This window comes from Dermacentor variabilis, chromosome 5 (genome assembly GCF_050947875.1).
Source record: "Dermacentor variabilis isolate Ectoservices chromosome 5, ASM5094787v1, whole genome shotgun sequence".
Lineage (NCBI taxonomy): Eukaryota > Metazoa > Arthropoda > Arachnida > Ixodida > Ixodidae > Dermacentor > Dermacentor variabilis.
This window is the reverse complement of record NC_134572.1, coordinates 7,804,344-7,825,773: the sequence shown is the minus strand read 5'-3', so window position 1 is coordinate 7,825,773 and position 21,430 is coordinate 7,804,344. Positions and strand designations below refer to the sequence as shown.

At 45.4% G+C, this 21,430-nt stretch overlaps 1 protein-coding gene across 2 annotated transcripts in view; it reads left to right on the top strand.

The window, feature by feature from the left end:
* The window catches only part of LOC142582224 (uncharacterized), a 135,919-nt gene extending 116,134 nt beyond the window's left edge, over nucleotides 1-19,785 (top strand). For both annotated transcript variants that reach the window (XM_075691671.1, XM_075691672.1), the window contains 3 exons: nucleotides 9,218-9,624; nucleotides 11,174-11,518; nucleotides 12,837-19,785. In XM_075691671.1, the coding sequence (XP_075547786.1) occupies nucleotides 9,218-9,624; nucleotides 11,174-11,518; nucleotides 12,837-13,293 (1,209 nt within the window). In that variant the 3' untranslated portion in view covers nucleotides 13,294-19,785. The remainder of the gene's footprint in view (nucleotides 1-9,217; nucleotides 9,625-11,173; nucleotides 11,519-12,836) is intronic.
* The last annotated feature ends 1,645 nt before the right edge of the window (nucleotides 19,786-21,430 follow it).

Genomic DNA, 21,430 nt, shown 5'->3' with positions numbered 1-21,430 from the left:
ACGCACGGTCTCGCTATAAAAGGCCCCGTTTAGTTACGTGGCCGTGGTTACATTGAATACTTGCTCTATCAGTACGCGAGGAGGCAAATTGGCTTCGCCACATTCTTGTCACTCCACGCATGGAAGTTCTTCGGCATTCTTTTTCGTAATCACGTTTCCTTTATTTTAAGCAGTATCAGTTTAGTTCGTTTACCTGAGGACAGTTTAGTTCATCCCCCTCGTTACGTATTTTACAATGTACCATAGTGCTGTCCGAGACTTCAATGGGGATCAGTCGCTCAGAATGTCCGAGACCCACCGCCATCCCTTCCACCGGCGGCCAACGGCTTTCCCGCGTCTCGCGCAGGCACGCACCGAAAGAAGAATAAAAAAGGAAAGTGAGCGACGTACCGAGCGTGCGAAACGAGCGGCGAATCGCGGCCGCTGGCGCAATCTCGACCGGTCGTTTCCTTTCGCCGCCAGATGTTCCGCGCCCAAGAGGGTTCGTGGTACGCCCCCCCCCCCCCTCCTCCTCTGTTGCTAAGTGCACGCCGCGGACCAAGGGGGCAGCAGGTTGGAATTGCTTCCCAGCCCCGCGCGCTCACGCAATCTTGTAGATCTAATCATTACGTCAACCAGTCCTAGTGGAAGAGAAGTAGGCGCTGATAAGGCGTAGGCAAACACAGAAGGACAGATTAGTCTCAGTTTGCCGTCGCGAGGAGATTTTCACCAACCTCCGATTAGCCTATTCGTTGCGTACTATACTATTCTAGCCATCACGAGTGCTTCTACGGTTGATTCTCCGGCGCATGAAATTCTTGCCTACTCCCGTTCAGATTGTAAGTGTCCGTCGTGCGAATGTGGACCAAGATGCAGCTGAACGTGGTGCTGAAGTGCGAATGCATTGACCTGGAGGAGTCGCAAAGAGTGCCGCTTGCGAATGCCCCTGATTATACCGGTGAATGCGCAATGCATATGCGGAGCGCGACAACCAGGAGCGCGAGATAACAATTGAAAAAAAATTATGGGGTTTTACGTGCCAAAACCACTTTCTGATTATGAGGCACGCCGTAGTGGAGGACTCCGGAAATTTGGACCACCTGGGGTTCTTTAACGTGCACCTAAATCTAAGTACACGGGTGTTTTCGCATTTCGCCTCCATCGAAATGCGGCCGCCCTAGCCGGGATTCGATCCCGCGACCTCGTAGATTACAATTGAGTTCTTGCATGTTGTAAATAGTCGGATGAAAGACTGAAATTTGTATGCGCGTGACAAACGGTGCGTTTACCACGCTGGTCATGCTAAGCGGACGAATTGAAGACCAACTGGAGTAATATTTTGGGCCGCGTAAGAAAACCTAGCTTCAGCAAGCGTAGATATGCGGGGCGATCATTTTTAAGATTTCCAGCATTTTTATTGCAGATAACATAATTCCATCGTCCTTGAGCCGGATTATTCAGAGAGGAGGACATTACTTGCATGAGAAATGAAAAAGACATATTCGACTAAATAAATAATATGCACAAATTAAATTCTCAATTAATTACTTTCCAGATCATAATAAAGGGAAAATGAGACGTCTACCCAGACGTAGCTAGGTGCTACAAAGGAAAACCATACGGGCTCCTCGAAAGAAAAGCTTCGCAGTTGAAGAAAAATTCGTCCTGGTCCTGGACGAATTACAGATCGTATAGCAATTAACCAATTGTAGCCGGTGGGCTTGCAAGGCGTATCAACTTGGAATGAACTTCCAGAATGGCACCAGCCTGGAAATATATGCGCCATCAAACTCGCCGTAAATATGCACTGTTGTTCTAGTTACTCTTTTAACGAAATGCTCTGTTATGTATTGAAGCACAAGAGTAACTGGAACGCCCATACATTTGCTCACACACTTTGCGAAATAATATCTCGAAACTGATGTCATCCTGGTGGTTTATTCAAAATTGATACGTCTTGCAATCTCACCGGCTACAATACTTAAATTACGATATGTGCCGTAAAGTCATTAATTATGAATTTAATTAGTGAATGTATGCTAATCAGACGAATATGTGTTTCGATTTCTCGCGCTAGCAGCGTCCGCCTCATCGAACGATCCAGTTCAGGAACAGGAATTGCGCCGCAGGCGATGTCTAACCGACCTTGTAGTGAAGCGGCAAGGAATCTCTCTGAGATACAGAGCAATAAAGCTTTTCCATTCCATTAAGAATTCTGGAAAGCTTAAAAATTTTAACCCTGTGGAACAGCCGCCATGCGAAATTTCATTAGGCGTTCTCGATGCCGGATTAAAAAAATAATAATAATAAGCACCGTCACCGTCCTTGCCGCTTGCCTGAAGTGACGCACGAAGAAGAACGTGCGGCTCCTCGACGTCAGCTGCGAGATTAGGCTTCGCCAGCCGAGCTGAAGACTCTCGGAGGCGACATGCTGGGACCGCAGGACTGATTGATTGATTGATTTCTTTATTTGCAGACGTGGAACATACAAAAATACCAAAACTAGTAGGAACCATAGCCACAGGCTAGTTGCGGGTCCAATGCAAAATAAATAACAATTACAAGTACATAACAAATAAGATTTATCACGTGCATGCACATATTTATCGTGCACCACTAAATTGCACGTGCGTACAAAAGGAAATACGAAATAGTGAAAAGCATGTTTTCCTATTAAACCTTTCTAAGTAAACTTATGAAACACTAGTTAAGAGGATTGCAGGCAAGTTCCTGCGTTATTATGAAGGTCTAAAATATACATTATTAATCTCGACAAAAGCGAAACACTAGTTAAATGATATTTTAGCAGGTTTCAGCGGACTACTAACACAAAAAAGGACATCACGATTGTTCGCATTGAAAATAATTATTCAGGCTAAGCAAGTATTTTTTTAAGAACGGATGAAAAATTATTTGCTTCTTTTATTTCTGCTGGTAGTTTATTCCAAATTTTAGATACTGAAAACTGTAGCAAACGTTGTCCGTAAATATTCTTAGTTGGAGGAAGATTAAAATTTCCGTACGTTTAATTTTTGGTCGCACCAGAGGATGAGTAAAATATAGAAATATGAAAAGACAGATTGTTCTTAATAACATTGAAAACACACGTGGCAGTTTTTAATTCGTGTATCATATCACACGGCTAAATATTCATCATATTAAACAAAGGCAGACTTGGTTCATCGTTACATGAATGGGTAATTATTCTCAGGGCTCGTTTCTGAAGTTTGCGTACAGGTTCAAGAAAAGTTTTGTACGTCGCACCCCATGATTCATTACAGTATGCGATATGGCTATGGATGAATGCAAAATATAAAATACGCAGGGTGTTAGTATCGAGATGATGACGTGCTCGTGAGAGTGCGTAGCATCCAGATACGAGCTTTTGCAAACTGCGCTTATTTGTTGTTGCCAGTGCAGATTGCTATAGAAAATTACGCCATGAAATGAGCTGACTTCGTCTAATTGAAGATTGTTTATTTGTAAATCTAATGATTTGTGAATCTAACTTTAGCTGGCAAGATCTGTGACGCAGTCGAAATAGCACAGATTTAGTCTTATTAATGCTAATCGTAAGTTTGTTCATTAAAAACTATTCACTTGCTTTTTTCAACTCTTCGTTTGCTTTAGTTTCCAGATCACATATGTTATCGGCTGCTACTACAATACAAGTATCGTCGGCGTACATAAGAACTTCACTTGTACCAAAAATAAGTGGGAAGTCGGTAATGTATAATGAAAATAAATGTGGCACAAGGACGGATCCTTGAGGGACTCTAGTGGGCATATTATTAGGTGATGATGTAAAATTGTTCATTCTGATGCTTGCACTAGTTCATAAAGGTAGCCAGTAAGAAGATCCAATGAGCTACTGCGAAAACCATAATGCTGTAGCTTATGTAGAGGTATGTTGTGTTCAACTGCGTCGAAGTGCTTTTCTTTAGGTCCAGGAATATGACACACACAAGCATATTATTTTGCAAAGCTACATTAATTATTTGAGTTAACGTTAATACTTCTGACGAAGTTGAATGATTCGGACGAAAGCCATGTTGCTGTGGGCACATAACTCTGTACTTATCATCAATAAATTTGTAGAACCGACGGGTCATATTTTTTTCTAATATAGTTTTAATGGTACTGAGCACGGATATTGGCCTGTAATCACAAGGGTCATTTCGGTCTCCATCTTTGAAGATAGGGACCACCTTAGCAATCTTCCGCTGAGACGGATATCTAGAGCAGTTCACGGAATGATTAAACAAGTGGCATAAAACTGGTCCTAATATACCTATAATATCTTTGATCATTCGAATAGAAATACCATTTAGTCCAGACATTTTATATGTTGACATCTTACTTACTGTTTCCATCACGCTTCAAGTTCAATGGTATACATAACGAAAGTGCTCGGTACGGGACTCTGCGAACAAGAAACCTTATTAAAGATTAGTCCGGCGGTTTTTGTTGTGGTGGCCTGAGGTGCGGCTCGAAATAGATATATTTTCTGATTCACTTAACAATGCAGCCAGAGATGGAACAATACATGCGAATTATGTGTTGAAAGTCTCTACAACGTCTTCATCAGTGGTTTCGGGAAGCACAGTTACCTTGCGTTATTTTCTTATGATTTTGTCTACAATTTCCCACATCTTTTTCGTCTTACCAGCGGTCCGTGTAATTAGGTGAATATAATACGCCCTTTTGCGCGATCGAATCATAGCGATAGATTTAAATTGAACTGCTGCGAGCAGTATATATTATCTTTGTTATGGCGCCATTTGTCATGCCAGTATTCTTTGGCCTTAAGTGTTTGAAGTATCTGCTCTGTCATCTAAGGGCACATGGGTTGATCATGTCGGCCCTTCGAGACCTTGCGATTACTCCTTTCTACAGCAATATTGATATGTAATTAGGCTAGTTATTTCAATATCAATATCATCGTTGTATATTTCACTGCAATTAATGCAAATAATTTCTTATCGTAATACCTTGTAATATATTTTTATTACAATGTTATTTCTTATTTTCACGGTACTAGTCGGATGATCTAAAGCGGAAAAGATAGGTAGATGATCAGAGACTGGCTCTAAGGGAACGCCTTCGGTAAACCCCGTGTCTAGATTTGTTAATGCGTGGTCGATTAAAGACGAAGATGCCTTAGTTATACGCGTCGGTGACGTAATTAAATTACGGTAGTTGTAATATTGGAACAAATAGCTATAGTCACGGTTATGCATGTTATATGTGTTCATCTTCATGTCGCCTACTATAATCACTGGTTCATTTGGATGCTTTGACACAGCGCAGAAAATTGATTCCAGCTTATCGAGAAATCCTACGAGGCTACCGCTAAACTGCACCAATGATGACGTCATACTCAAGCCGAATGAAAAGGGATTCAATGTCATTGCAACTATATGTGGCCACTGAAACTTTACAATACATGTGATATGTCGTCTTTTACGAACAATGCAACGCCACCCTCGCGTGAGTCGCGCGCGTTTGATTCTGTTCGGTAACTTGGGAAACGCATTATTTCACTTTTTCGCAGCCGCGTCTCAGTTGTTGCAATGGCACTGAACGAATGGGCATGCAACGACAGGAAAGCAGAAACAAGTCTACGTTTTTATTAATAGTACGGATGTTACGATGGAAAACTGATATAGATTTTGCTCTACAAAGGTTGTCTATCTCTTTGATTAAATAAGCCATTGTTAAGGAATATGGTGTACAGTTATGAAAAATACTGAAACTATTTCCGCTAAGCCTTCTTCACGTGTTAGCTGCACAAGTTAGATGAGCGCGTCGCCCACCTAGGTGTTATACGAAGGCTGCTAATTAGAAAAATAGACGATTACTAGCACTACAGCATTGCCAAAATTGCTTCAGTATAATATGTACTACTCATTTAGCACCCATTGCACCAAAGTGAAATTCAATTGCACTTGGCCTTTAAAGCACGCAGACAAGCTGAATATACCGGGCGTTTCAACGAACACCTTCAAAAAAATTTTACCGACGGAGGCGTATGAAGGAAGAAAACATCATCCGCCTTGTCCAATCTTTTGTCATCTATCACATTACTTATGTTGCGCCCTTTCTCAATTGGTACGAAGCTGAAAAGACTAAACTAGGCATCATCATCAGAGCAGCCTATAAGCAGGCCTTAGGTCTACCCAACCACACCAGCACGGAATTTCACTACAATTAGGTATCCACAACACGCTAGACGAGTTAATCGAAGCGCAACGCAGATCCCAACTGGAGCGGCTTACCCTCACAGAAACGGGCCGCAGCATTCTAACCAAGCTTGTTATCAAAGATGGTTCAAAATAACTCTGTACGTTTTATTCTTGCTAACTACAACCGTACAGCGAGTGTAACTAACATGAAATCTAATCTTTGCCTCCCATCGCTGGCATCTCGCAGAAAAGTGTCTCGTATTGCCCTCTACTACAAGTTGTACCATCATCATACTCTACGAGATCACCTCATTCCCCATCCAATTTACGTATCCCGTCGAATTGATCATCAGTACAAAGTCGGCATTTTGTCATGCAACACTAAAAGTTTTTAACAATCATTCCTGCCGCGAACCTCACGTGACTGGAACCATCTTCCCGCCGAAGTTGTAGGCCTTATTAATTATGAACAGTTCCGTGAAGCCTTAGCTAATATTGTATATACAGGTGTCATTTAAACACTCACGAAACCAACTGTATTTGTTTTCTTCATTCTTTTGTATTTACCGCTCCCCCTCTGTAATGCCCTTGGCCCTGAGGGGTATAATAAATGAAATGAAATGAAATCACCTACCACCGCCAACATGGAGACAAACACCCAATACCACGCGACATTCAGCAATGGACACACACCGACCCTATTCTCAAAAACATGCACTAAGACAACAACAAAGAACGCAAGAAGGCACGAGCTACCTCCCTCATCAAAGCTTATGGCAATACCGCGGGCCTCACCTTAGTCGACGCAGCTGAATACCAAGATGGAGGTCGTTTTGCGGCGGTTACCACAGCAGGCGGCTTGCTCCGACATGCTACCAGCATCGTTACCCAAAATGCCGAGACGGCCGAGGAAGTGCACTCGTGACCCAGCCTGTCACACCAAACTGAGCGATTCTCGCACAGCCATCAACAACTACAGCAAGGGTCGTATTTCTCAGCAATCACTCCGCATCTTACAACAAGCCCCCCATTCGTTTGAAAATCAAATCACCCTCGTCTGGATCCCAGCACACGCCGGCGATGTCCACCCGCACACACCAACCTCAACGAGGTTACACAATCCGTAGCACGAGAACTAGTCAACCGTGCCGGAGACGGTGCAGGTGCACCCGCAGGACGCGACCGCCTTACAAGATACAACGACCTTGTGAAGTCATTTTACCTCGCAAGAAGAACCTTCCCCACCTCCCACCGCAAGTTAAACAGAGCACAGGCAGCCACCCTTCGCCTGTTACAGACCAATACATACCACTCCCTCACACGCTATCACATGATATACCCCGACTTCTACCCAAGCCACACGTGCAAGATCTGTAAAGCTCAATCAGCAGAAGAGTACGCATTTGGGCTGGTTGGTTCATGATTTCTCTCCTTCCGAAGGAGACCGCCTTCGTATCGCATTAATTGCAATCCCCCTGCGCATGCCCAATGCTATTGATTCTGTGGTTTCAGATAGCGGCGTAGCATATATATGCTGACTGAAAGGATAAAGACACTTTGGTTGTTAGTCAGCGCTGTTGCCTGTGTCCCTTCACTCGTCCTGTCGTTTTAGCGCTGTTTCTATTGCTCGTACTCAATCAACGACACTCCCCCACATGCTATGGGAGCGCAAACATCAATACCCAGACTTTAATACCGTGACCCTCGCGTCGAGGTAGCACTCAGCACTGCGCAGCTCCCATCTCGACGAGCAACTCTGGGCGAGATGGGATAGTACGATAGACGCTGTACCTACGAAGCGGCGAAGAGGCAAGACCTCGACGTCCCATCATGGGAGGCCTAGGCGCAGCCGACTAAATTGCTGGTTCTTAATAAATTATCTCTCTCTCTCTCTCTCTTGGCTGTGGCTGATAGCGCAATTCTAGTCCATAAGCTGGTCTGCCCGAAGAGGCGGACATGACTTGCACAACAAAATTGAAATTCATAATCGACTAATTAACAAAAATTCACTAATTAAGTTTTAAACTTGTCGCCTTATGCCACGTGTTGCAATTTGCAAATTCTAGCCGGGAAATTCGCAAGGCAGATCCACTTAAAACGAATTATTGGTATGAAATCAGTTTCGAGACATTAATTCCAGAACTTTGAGGAGAAATGCATTGGCGTTCTAGTTACTTTAGTGCATCAATGCATAAAACGACATTTTGTTATGAAAGTAACTGGAACGACAGTGCATATTTACCGCAAGTTTGACGGCACATTGTCTCGTAAATGGTGTTATGCACGCAAATCTTTTCAAATGGATGTGCCTTGCAGTCTCACCCGCTAGAATTTGTAAATTACAATATGTGCCATAAGGTAATTAGAAACTTAAATAGTAAATCTTTGTTAATTGGACGATTATGCATTTCAATTTTTTTTGCAAGTAATGTCCGCTTCTTCGAGTACACCAGCTCATGGACTATAATTGCGCTACCTGCCACAGGCGATTGAAAACAAATATTGAACGTGTTCGCTTAAACACCTTGTGTACATCACACCCCTTCGTATCGTTCCGTCGTTGTTGCGAACGTGCAAACACGCTGTGATCAGAAACAGATGGAACGTATTTTCATTAAAAACGTTTTCTATTGCTAAAATTAAAATGCGTTCTGTGCTTCCTAACCTCAGAAATAAAATTGTCGTACAGTTCCCGTGTTATGTCAGTCGTTAAAGGTCGTGTTGAATCCCATTAATTGTCGTGTAATCTACGAGGGTTGATGGCTGCTACTGCTATATGTTACGCACCACGAGAACACTGCCTGCCTTTACCAAGCACTATTAGTACAACCGCAATAGCGGTAGCCACGCTAGCATCGCGTACTATTTCTACTGATACCAGTGCCAAATACCGTTGCCATAATACTTCCATCACGAATGCGGCGACGTCGGTAGTTGACGCCTGCTATTACTGCCATCGCGGCTGCTGACGATAACGTAGGGCGCATCGACTTGGCCCGCAAATCGAAGCCCCGGATCCCCGAGGCCTGTTCTGAGCTCTGTTCTCGCCACAGGGTCGGGCGACCGGCAGGCGCCGCGCGCCGGGGTCCCGAGGCGCCTTCACGTCGGCCATGGCCGCCCCTCGGCGGGCCGTGCCGGCGAGGAGCCGCTGCACGCAGACCGACCCCGTGGCGTGCGGCTGCGCCTCCTGCCCTCCTCCGGCCGGCCTCCGAGCGCCGAGGCCCAGCGCGCCGCCGCTGCCCGAGGAGCCGCCCGACGTGCGGCTCGCCGTCGGTCCGCAGGCGGGGGAGGCCCGGTCCGTCCGGGTGCACGCTGCTGCGCTGAGCCGGAGCGCTGTGCTGCGAGACCTGCTCGCGCAGTGCAGTGCGACGGGGCTCGGCTGCCAGCCAGAGGCCGACGCTCGGACCAGGACGCTGCGAGTCGTCTGGGCAGACCCTGACGCCTTCGAGAAGATGATGCCGTGAGTGCGTCGTCTCTCCGTTGACACGCGTGTGCAAGTTCGACAGGTCGCTCTTCGCACTTTATGCACGCACAACTACAGTCTGCGCTTATCCCCGGCCACGATTGTTGTGGACGAAAAAGCTGCGACGTGATAGTTCTGCGGAAACCCGCAAGGTGGAGAGCAGTATGTATAAAGGCAGTTGCGTCGTTGGAAGAGTGCGAAGGCTGAAACGCCGTGCGCGTCCGATGTGATTTCGTATGTCAGCTCGGCAACTAATTGGAGGGAGAAAGCCAGAAGAAAGGGGAAAGGCAGGATTAGTTAACCATGCAGGCTAGGCTGCCAATAGCTGAGTCTAAACATCGTATACACAGGGGGTGTCCCAGCTAACTTTAGCCAGAGTTTAAAGATATGCGAATGGCACGTAGCTGGACAGAACCAAGGTAACATTGTTTGCCGTCGCTTGGAGATACTCAAATTATTTGTTTCATTCCTCCTGATTAGATAATTAGTCTTAATTAATAAACTTCTTTAGCGCTCGGAGAAACACTTTTATGTTACACGTATTGAGCAACAGAAAGCTGTATCGGGAGCTTTTCATGTCGCTGTATACAATTTTCTCATTGATGCTTTTCATCTAATTATAATACTTGAGAAGCTGAATAATTAATCAGGACTAATTATTTAATTAGGTGGAATGAAAACAAAACAGTATCTCCAAGCGACGGCAAACATTACCTTGTTCCTGTCCAGCGACGTGGCATTCGCGTATTTTTAATCTCTGGCTAAAGCTAGCTGGGACGCCCTGTATAGCTTCCAGGGGCACAGAAAAATGTGCAGCTATAGCTTCAAGAATTGTCTTTATTTTATTTTTGTTGTTGTTTTTTCGGAGATGGTGGCAGTTTACTCTGTTGGATGAGCCAGTCGACATAATTTTTAGTGCACTGAGAATACTGTTGGGCAACGGCGCGTGTCTCTCGTTGTGTCTCTCCATGCAGATGATGACGGAAATTCATTGCGGTGGCTCGAAGCATGGATAACGCTTGTCGTATTGTCATCGAACTTGCGAATAGTTTGGTGTACTCGGCAAACGGGCGTTATCAACTTGTGCGCTTTCCGATGATTGCACTTTCAACCTCATGAAATGCTTAAATCGTGGCTCGGCATTGCCACTTGCTGAGAACGAGAAGCGTGAGAGGGATTTTACGGCGAAATGACTCCACTGTGCGTATTTGTTCTTATATAACGTAATTTTTTTTTATCATGACAGCGTTGCGTCACGATTTGAAAATCACGATGCAACACCTTGCATTCAGTGCTTGCTCAACGCTGCACAGATTTCACGGATCACGCTAATTATGCGAGCGCATATTCACGCAGCTGATATTTACAATTCTGAGAGGAAGTAGCGAAGCATTCTATCTCACGTTGCTTCGTATGAAGGAACACCGCTTGGAGCATTGTTTACGAAAAAAGTTCTCGCAGCCATACAGAAGCAGCGTAATTGCGTTGCGATTGCGCACGCATCGATAGCGGAGCCGCTACTGACCGCCCGGGTTCCTTTGCTCAGCTTCCTGTACGGGCGGGAGGTGCGCCTCGACGACGTGTCCTCGGCGCTGGATGTGATGCGCGTGGCCCACGCCTTCGCCGTTCCCGGGCTTTTCGCCGTGTGCCTGCGCTACGTGGGCGACCACGTGGACAGGGAGACGGCGCTGTCAGCGCTCACGCGGCTCTGCGAGGTCTCCGGCGGCGGCCCCGCCGCGGACCTGCAGCAGAACCTGCTGAACGAGACGCGCGCCCGCTGCCTGGACGTGGTGGACCGCAACGCCGAGTGGCTGCTCGCTGACGCCGCCTTCGAGCGCTTGCCCCGCACCATCTTCGCCCTCGTGTTGGGCAGGGACTCCCTGTGGCTCAGGTTCGCGCAGCACCAACCAAGCATGCACGCACACGTGTCTGGTGGCCGAAAAAATGAGAGACGCCGGTTCCTATTTAGAACTCAACTATCGCTTCTTTTATAGCAAACTACTCGCTAATTCCATGTCTTTGTTTCGCAAGCGAAGTATCTACCACACCTAGCAATAAACTACAGGATCGACTCGTAATCTGCGATGAGACCGTTTTTGAAGAAGAAAATGTTGGCGGAAGTGGTCTTCTTACTTTTTCACTCTAGTACACAGTCGGCCGTGGAGTCACCCACACAATTACTGTGAGGTGCAGGAACTCGCAGGGCGTCTGCTAGTATGCGGATCTGCAAAGAGCTAGGAGCCAACATGTCGAAGCTGCTGAACCATATGAGCTGGTCGTTACAGCTTGAAATGGGCGACCTTAACCACCGGGAGAGAGAGATCACACATCCTAAATCTGTTCCCGGTGCAGTGTGCGGCATGGAGCTACTGCGTGTGCATAAAGAAGACAGAGCTAGCTGTGCGCATGCGGGCTGTGCATCAAACTATTGATCAGCTGTATTTTGGCATCCAACTGTGTTAGTGGTGCAGAAACGGCAATGTATTGCCTACAGACTTGTGGCATCGCCTACTGGGCCATCTGCAAGTTTCTGCGCACACACACAACTTGAAAACACCCAATAGTGTGAACCGAGGAAACGTGTTTTCTTAGCAGTTTGGATCTGACATTCTTCTATAGGTCCAGAATAAGCCACGCTCTAAGGTCAGTGAAGCCATCTGCCCAAGTCAAGCGCAAGGACATGAGCATGCTCACGTGTATACAGATTGTTCACTCGCTCTCTTTTCCTCGTTCTATCCTTCACTCTTGTGTGCAGGGTAGAAAATCGGACGCTCGTCTGGTCATTCTTCCAGTCTGCCTTTCCCCACTATTTTACTCTGTCTCTTTTAGTTTTTTCAAAAAGTTCTGGCTTAGTCCAACGTTGATCTTTTGAGATACTTCCTCTACGCGATTTATCTTCACCCGGTCTTCACTTACTCCATTCTTGGCACATGATTATGCCAGTTAACTCAAGTCCCTCGAATTTGCTATTTATGCCTTCAGACATTCAATTCTATACACCACATGTCTTATTTCCGTATCACTTTTTGTTGGACCATGACGACTATCTAATGTTGGCGAAATGAGCCTGACGTCACCGTCGCGTACGTTTACGTACTTACACCCGCTGCTTCCTAGGTTTTAACTTATCGCGGTAAGATTGCCCTTAATGAGTGTTGGTTGGGCAAGCGATGCCGTTCTCTTATTCCCTGTTCCTGCTGCGATCCCAGGTCCGAAGTTTCGGCGGCAAAGGGCGCTGACCGCTGGGCAGCCGCCGAATGCCGACGGCAGGGTGACGCTGCAGAACCCGCACAAAAGCGGCGAGTGCTGGGCGACGCTGTCTACCTGGTTCGTCACTTCCTGCTCGACCGCGACCAGTTCCGACGCGCGGCTCCGTCACTGCTGGACGACATCGAGGCAGCCCTCGTGCTCGAATTCATGGACGGCCGCATCGGAGAGGACCGACTGACCCCTGCGCTCAGGACCAACCTCGCGTTGAGGCGGCGCCCTTCGCTGCCGGCGCTGCCTCCATCCTCGCCTCCAGCGGCAGACAGTGAACCAGGCAGCGCTCCGGCCACCGGACCAGTGCGAAGTCAGACGTTGGCCAGAAACCGAAAGTCCACGTCGGCCAAGGTGCGCAAGTGCGCCGCGGACGTCTTCTGGACGGTCGTGTCTATTCTAGACTGACGGGGGGCGAGGGGGGTCCTACGAGTATCCCTTCTTGTGCATGTCGTTGTTGTCGTTGGTGTGTGTGCGCGAAAGACACCTGCTGGGCAGGAACTTGGACCTCGATGCTTCTTGCTTTGTGCCAGGAATTACTAGCTTTTATTTTACTGACTGGGTGTCCATACCCGATTGCTGTCCTAGTGCCCGGCTACTGTATTGTGACGCTGAAGTTTCGAACTCTGATGAGTGTAAAGACACTTTTCATAATTTGTGGCAGGGCATAAATTGTGACAGGCTACACTAGACGTCCAGATAAGCTGCTCCTCTACAGCTTGGTCAATACGCTGATGGTCGTCGAAAAGGGTATGGCTTATGCCAAAAGCATCAGCTACAACGACTATACTGAGATAAAGATTAGAGTGGTCAATGCCTAAGTACGTTTTCTACTTGGCTTCGCTCAATCTCAAAATAGCGTTATCGTCCTTCATTATTGCTTTGGCAACACCACATAAAGATGGCTAGTGCGGTTTGTTGTGCTTACCGATGAGTCCCCGCAGGCTGACAGCAGTTACGGAGGTGGGATCTAATAGAAGCATCAGCTCAGATAGCCGAGTCAGCATTCTCTTTCTACTCCGCTCAGGCAGAAATAAAATTGTACGAGGTCTATTGACGTTTCGGACAGAAAGAGACTATGAGTAAATAATGCTATAAACCAAAGTCTGTGAATCGTCGCCACGTCAGGCGGAACTCGGGTGTGTGTACACGTTTCACTTTATTACTACGAGGAAAAAATTCAAAGAATAAGCAAAAAACCTCAAGCTATATATTTATTCGCAGACCTAGTATATGCATTAATTCAACAGCCGGCAACCCAGTACACTTATCTTCTCATGCTAACTCGATCACGGCTCAAAAAAAGTATTTTTGGTGACTAGTGTTATCGTGAACCATTGATCCCGTGAGTACCTTGTGCTGTACATATGTTGTACTTGTATTATGAAAAATCAAGCCGCTGCTGCTGCCAGTTCATTTCGTATGATGTTCTGTTGACTTTCACCTGCCAATCTTGTATATCTACGCTCGCCTTAACTGTGAAAGTGCCTTTCAGTTATGCGTAATGCACCGGTGTCGTATAGAGTATGGGAGCATGGACGGTGTACATCTTCAAGCTCTGAGCGGCGTTGTGTAGCTTCTCTTCCGGCCTGCTGAAGTATGCATAGATTGTCCTTGGCTCATGAAGGATGGGACACTTATGGCTCCCTTTATTTCAGAGAATTTGACATATTATTTGATGAATGTGGACATAATCAAGAAACTAAAGCAACTTTCGAATCACTACATCCGCTTCAAGTAAAAGTAGTTGTTTGCAAGTTTTTAAAGCACTTCAGCTTCGCCTTCCTTGAGTTTCCCACTTGCACGGGCGCTGTGATGACCGCCAAGGTAGCCTTTCGAAGCAAACTCAGGCATGCTAGATTATTCTGTGCCATGTTTATCTTTTTTCTCGTTTAGTACTCCACTCGGTGTTCAAAGCATTGATTGTTTCGCATTTAATCACTGCCTTTCACGCATAATGGACCATGCTGCACGGAGTGGAGGATATGCGTGTATAGTTTTCACACCAACGCTAAGAATTTCAGCAAGAGCCTTGTGAATTAGCTGTGACGACGAAGGAAGGACAAAAAAAAAAGATATTCACGAGATGTCCGTATAATGCTGCATGCTAGATTTTTAAACATATGATGGGCTGGCGTCGTCAGCGACGACATTGCGGTTGCTAACACTGGGCTCAGCGTGAAAGGGCCATGTATGAACAGTACTCCCCGATTCAAACTCGATCCCATATGACTGATACTCGGAGAGCCTGATCGCCGCCGCTTTTTGTGGTACCGGTAGGCGTTGGGGACCTAATGCTCTGTGGTATCCAATGAAAGCGAGGGTCTTTGTGACGCACTGTGACATCGTTTGCCGCCCGACGATCAGCCAGTGCTTTCTGGTGACACAAAAATTGCCGACCGCCAAATGGTCCGATTATCGCGTTTGAATCGTTAACCACTGTACATTTTTGCTTGCGCTATACTGATGTGGAATAGGGGGATGGAATGCGGACGATGTGAAAAATGTGGACAGAAAATGCTACACCCACAGAGGAGGAGCAACCGGGTCGGGTCCCAGCGTAGCAACCCACCAAAACTCGGCATTACAAAACGTGATGTCGGTTAGTTCATTTTGTGTGCTTCCTCCGTGGTCGCAGCATTTTTTTCTTGCGATGATGGAAAGTAGTTAGTCTGGAACAGCCATTGGTACATTGCACTGTCCTCGACGTCATGCGTTTGTCCTCTTGCGTGTCATTTTTATTTTTATACCTTCATCGATCGCGTGGAAAATTGGGCTATATGCTGTACTAGAATTAGGCAGTGTGTCGTCAGTGGCCCTTTTTGTGATGACAGCCTGAGGCGCTGTAGCACATTCGTCTACTGCAGCGTCATCTGTCGCTGCAGTCTGCAGACGTTGGCAGCCTGTTATACCTTGGTGGCACAGGCAAGGCTTTTTTTTGTTTTACTTTCTTTTAATAGCCTCACCATAACATTTCTCTCGCAGTCGCTGGCAACGCAAAGCCTTCGGGAGCAACATTTGCGGTTCTCGGTGCCGTTTTTCCTGCCGACGCTCGCGTACGTTTATAATCGTATGGCAGGCACACTGTTGGCTTAAGAAACTTTTGTTTGTTTTTATGCATCATGTTTCCTTTGGAACAATTATTGCAAGTCCGGACTTATTTTTAAATCGAATTCTAGGGTGTTATGTGCCAAAACCACCATTTGATTATGAGGCGTAAGCCGTAGTAGGGTACTCCGGATTAATTTGGACCACCTGGTGATCTTTAACGTGCCCTCAATGCACGGTACACGGGCGTTTTTGCATTTCGCTTCCATCGAAATGCGGCCGCCGCGGCCGGGATTTGACACCGCGACATCATGTTTAGCAGCGCAACACCATAGCCGCTAAATCACCGCGGCGGGTGACCGGGCTTTTTGCAAACGCGCACTTTCAGTTGTTCCTGCACATCAGGGCAAGAGCACAGCACAATAATACCCGAGCATTATTTTTTATTAGACGAGACCTGGTGACCAGTTTCCTAGCTGATACAGCTGAAATAATACTCGAGCAGCTTACCTGGTACAACGCAGGCTCTCCTTCTGGTCGATCTCCTTCTCGTGTGTTCTGGCCAATAATTTCAAAGTAGCTTTGATAACAAAATCATGCATGCATACGAGTGGAACAGGCAGACGATCGAAAGCACGTCTTGTCCTGCTGCGTCAGAACAGTGCTCAGGTGGTCGCGGGGTCCTCTGAACACCTAAGCATAGGTACAGCTTACTTTTTTTTTGCAATTTCTTTGTGCTTTAACTTACCCTGTGATCTTGTTTTATACATTTTATGCGAAGTATATTAATTTTATTTGTGAGTTGACAGCGTTTTAGATCTTAAATGAAGGTGCCTTGTACTATAACTTTTGGGTTTCGCGCACTGAGTATGCCAGTTGCTCGCAGCGTTCTGCTATGGGCGTCGTTGCAGTGGTGACCATGGTTCTTTCATTGTTTTGCGGCGCTGACAACACATTGTCCAATTCTAGTAGACGATATTTTGGCTACTCGTTCTTGCTCTTAAATTTTCCAGACATCTTGAACCGCAACCTAAAACAAATGTAGCGGGGCGCAAAAAAATAAAGGCCGTGTACTTTTGTTGATGAAGACATCACTAATCTCTCAAGCACCGGCTTTTTTTTTTCCATATTTGCAAGGTCTGGACAAGATCACATTGTGTCTCAAAAGGCTTCATTCGTCATCACTAGTTTACGGCTGCTTTTATGCTTGGACTGTTTTCATTTCTTTACCTGGTTTCTTTACCTGGTGGGTTAGGAAGGAAAACAAATTTTTATGTGTGTATTACACATGTACTTATAAAGCTTGAATTATATGACAGTCGACTAATCACGCATGCATTTACAGGTTACTGCATTGGTGGCACGTATTGCTTAATTTCACGGCATGGGGCTTAAACCGACATCTGTGTTTGCTTTGATTAGGTCATAAGTAGATGCATGAAAGCTTGCACTTATCGTACTTTCTTTTTCTTTTTTGATTAATCAGAACCTTGTTCCAAAATGCGACTAAGTGGAATCCACTTTTGTACTTGCGCTAGTCAATTCAGCATGGAATACCAACTATCCTGGTCTCGCATCGAAATCAGGGTTGAAAAAAAAAAGTCCTACGGCATTGATTCCTAAGTTGTCCCGGCATATACACAGCATATATTCGACATCGCATTCACTGCATAATTACACCGAAAACAAACAAAGTTTTGATATCCAAGGACGCAGGACTTGAAAGGGAAATAATGCACTACACTGTTTTCACAAAAGATCATTGAGGGTTTACATACTGTCCGGTGGAAAGTCTGCTGCACATATAGGCATAATTTAAATGTACTTGCTACGCATGCACAGACGATAATGACATGAAATTTAGCCATTCATATGCTACTTTCGGGTAACTGGCCACTCGGAGTTGTGGTTGCTTTTATTAACTATCTAGTAATGTTTTTTAAAGGTCTGTGTTATCATGCTTTGTTGCATTTTGAGTTCTTGGATGTCTGTTCGTGATGGATCTGCTCGCCAGGTGAAAGACAGGCTTCACTTTCGCAAGCTATTTGTGTTCTAGTCATTATGATGCCAATCAAATAGTGCCAGACTATTATTTCTCGTTTTGTGCGACCAAAGGAAACCTCAGGAATGCAATCATAGAGCCTGTTGTGCACTCCCTGCTGTGTTACCTCAAGGAGCGTTTGTAGATGACCCTTGGGTGTTTTGTAGTCGTATACAACTTTTTATTGCACTAGTACATTTTTTGTTGTACTTTTTTGGAGTTTTTGGGGCAGCCGCTGCACCGTGTCATTTGCTGTGTGTAGTTCTGTAAACACATCTCTTTGTCTGGTGCGCAGAACATGCGCCATTTTGACGCAGCACTTGTTCAGCGGCTACACCAAGTTAGGCTGCATTATAATTCTTTTTTTTTTTGTAGGTTCCTATGGGCTTTGTATAAGACTCGCATGCACCACACCTGCGTTTGTGGTTTTTGAACGGGGAAGATAACCGGACACTTGAAGCTCCCAAGGAGTATTGAGATCTAGTCCTGAAACTATTGACAGCGCGAAACGGCACGAACTGCACAAGAAAGGTACACAATGCCGATGCTGATGCAGCGCTTGTCCGTGTATCTTTCTCGTGTAGCTCATTCCGTTTCGCGCTGTCAGTAGCTTCAGTATGGAATACCAAAATGCCCAACGTACCGTCATTTTGGAGATCTAGTCGTCTAAAATGTGCGGTGCGAGGAAGCATTCACTTTTAAAAATTTATATTAGACCATTTACGCCCTGGCCATGCGCGTATAGAAACACTTGATTGAGTTACGCAGTTGCCTATGGTGTCAATGAAAAAAAAGCGACAGAGGCATGTTTCATTCTAAGGCTTCCAGAAAGTTCGGTTAGCCTGTAACATAATAAATTTTACGCCCTGTGTAACAGGCTACAGAACCATTTAAGCAGCCTTATTTTCGTCAGCCTTTCTGCTTTTACGAGCAAAAGAAGGCATCATCGGCGTGAATATGGACAAAATGTTACCGCTTCGCAACCAACGAAAACAAGCTTGCTTTCTCAGACTACATGAGCAGAGACGAAGAAAAGCAAAATATGTAGGCACCATGCCTTAGAACTTCTAGTTTCAACAGTAGTTAACAAAACGGTTAGGCCTCGTGCGTATACGTAACAAGATAAATACGACATGCCGCAACGATGTAAGCTTTACATTCACTGGAGGCAACTTATTATTATAAAAACGCATGGTGTAGCAAGTCAAGGAGCAAATTATAATAGAAAAAAGTGTGTGAGCCCCACAACTTCTCTTTTTTCTTTCTTTCAAATGTCATTTCTGTAAAGTAAAGGTACTACTTTAATTGGCTCCGAGTCGTATTAAGCTTGTGGCTTATCATTCAAATCTCGTCATTTAATTCCACCAAGCACATTGTTGCAGGATCCTGCATACGCATTCTTGCTCTGTTCTTGTCAAAAAACGGTTGCACGTACTTACTTTTTGTTGTGTTTTTCAAGTTGCGTAGCTGAAGCCCGAGTTTACTTCCGAGAGGAGAGCGTGTGTTCGCCCGGACTCCTTTCATATGCCGAGCATTGTTAGAACTGGCTGTTTCTTGTTTATAGTTGTACAGCTGATCGGTTGGAAGGAGCTTGAGCATATGAGTGAAATTTTTGGGACCTGTGTGCCATAAGCGCCAAGCTTCCTGCCACGTTGTGTATATATGTATGGACGTGTTTTATTTTACCTATTTTAGCTACAGCCCCGTGTCGTGAACTCTTGCAGCGGCTGTGTGCTGAGTGGAAGATGCGGAGAAGCCGTTTGAATGAATGAATGAATAAATAAACGCGCGCTATTGCGCAAATCAAACAATGTGTGATTTTGTCACCTTTCCTACTCTCTGCCAGCGTTTCTATTTTTAGCGGCTGATTTCATGTTATTGTGGTTTATTGGTAAGCTGGAAAACGATGACATTAGCGTGCCTATGACATTGGAAGTGGACGAAGAAACACATGGTATGCGCGGTCGCATACAAACTTACAACATGCAAGATGCATTCGTGGTTATCCTCGCCATTATTCACAAACGTGTCATGTATGGGATAGGACGCACGTATCTCATCACCCTTGCCAACTACCATACTACCGTTCATCGCCAGACTGAACCGTTTCTTACAAACAATGGTATTGATAGTCACTCATGGTTGGTATTTTTGTCTCTGCTCCCACATCTCTGCAGTGTGACCAATCGGCTTCACCACAAGCTCGGAAGGCAACTTTTGAGCGGTTTTGTTGCCTCGCGGCCTTTCTTTCTTGCTAATGCCGGTCCAGCTTCTGGTTATCGGCTTTTCTTCGCCATAACTGAACAGTTATGCCAAACGAAAGCTGTAAATTGGCTACTATACGCCGCATATTTGTTTCAGAATGACATATTGTATCTGAACTTATGTTTCAACAAGATTAAGATCACTAAAACTGCGTTTACGCAGTGCTAGACACACTCTTGTTACGAACTCGAGACATCTGAACTGGGCCTGACCAACGTCTGTGGAGAAAACTTCTGGCATATTTCAATCTGTAGTTACATATGAGTGAGTGGGTACATGTATTTATTAAAAACTCTAGATAAATGAATGACTTAAAACCCATAGCTCTTTTCTCTACAATGCTGGCACTGCTTTGTCAGTGAAATTATGGCTTCCATAATAACTACTGTTAGTGCATCTTGCGATGATCATCGGCAGAAGACGCACTGCGTTCGCCGGAAAGGACGCGACTTTGCTAAATATTCCTTTGATAAACTAAGAATGCGTGTTGCACGGCTTCGTGTATGCAAACAGCGCGTGCCCAATGTCGCATGCTGCCCAAATGTTACATTGAAGGTGAAATAAAGAAATAAAGAATCGTTCATATACTTCATCAACGATACACTTGTCAAAGCAGGCTTAGCCGCGATTGTATTAAACATGTGGCAAAGCCTACTTCACACCTTTTCCAGCATCAATTCATATGAGTTGCGCGTTCTGCATGCTATTGATTTTGTTTCATGAAGTTCTGATTGTGTGTTCCTGTATGCCCACATGGAAGTAAATGTTGCTTCATCTCACGAAGTCAAAATTCGTGAGCGTTTCTTGTGTAGCTATCAATTCATTAAAAGAAAAAAAAGAAAAGACGCTTGTAACAGCGCGTTATGCTGCTTCGCAGTAGTACGTCTTCACTGCATTACCTAGTGCGATGCAGAGAAGATGCAGAGCGGAGTGATGCCGACTATAGAACGAGGACCGGACATCACACTTGCTTTCCTCCCTTGAATTAAGAGCTATTGTGACTCTTTATGATAAGAACTTTAATGTATACTAACACCAATGGCTTGGGACTCTCGGCGCATAATCCAAGCCACACTGCTTGGACGCAGGGACCGCATTATCGATCCCTCTTGGACTTCATTAGGTCAGCAAATCTTTTTTCATTCATTTAATCATCCTTATTCACCCCCATCCCATACCCTTGTATGCCCT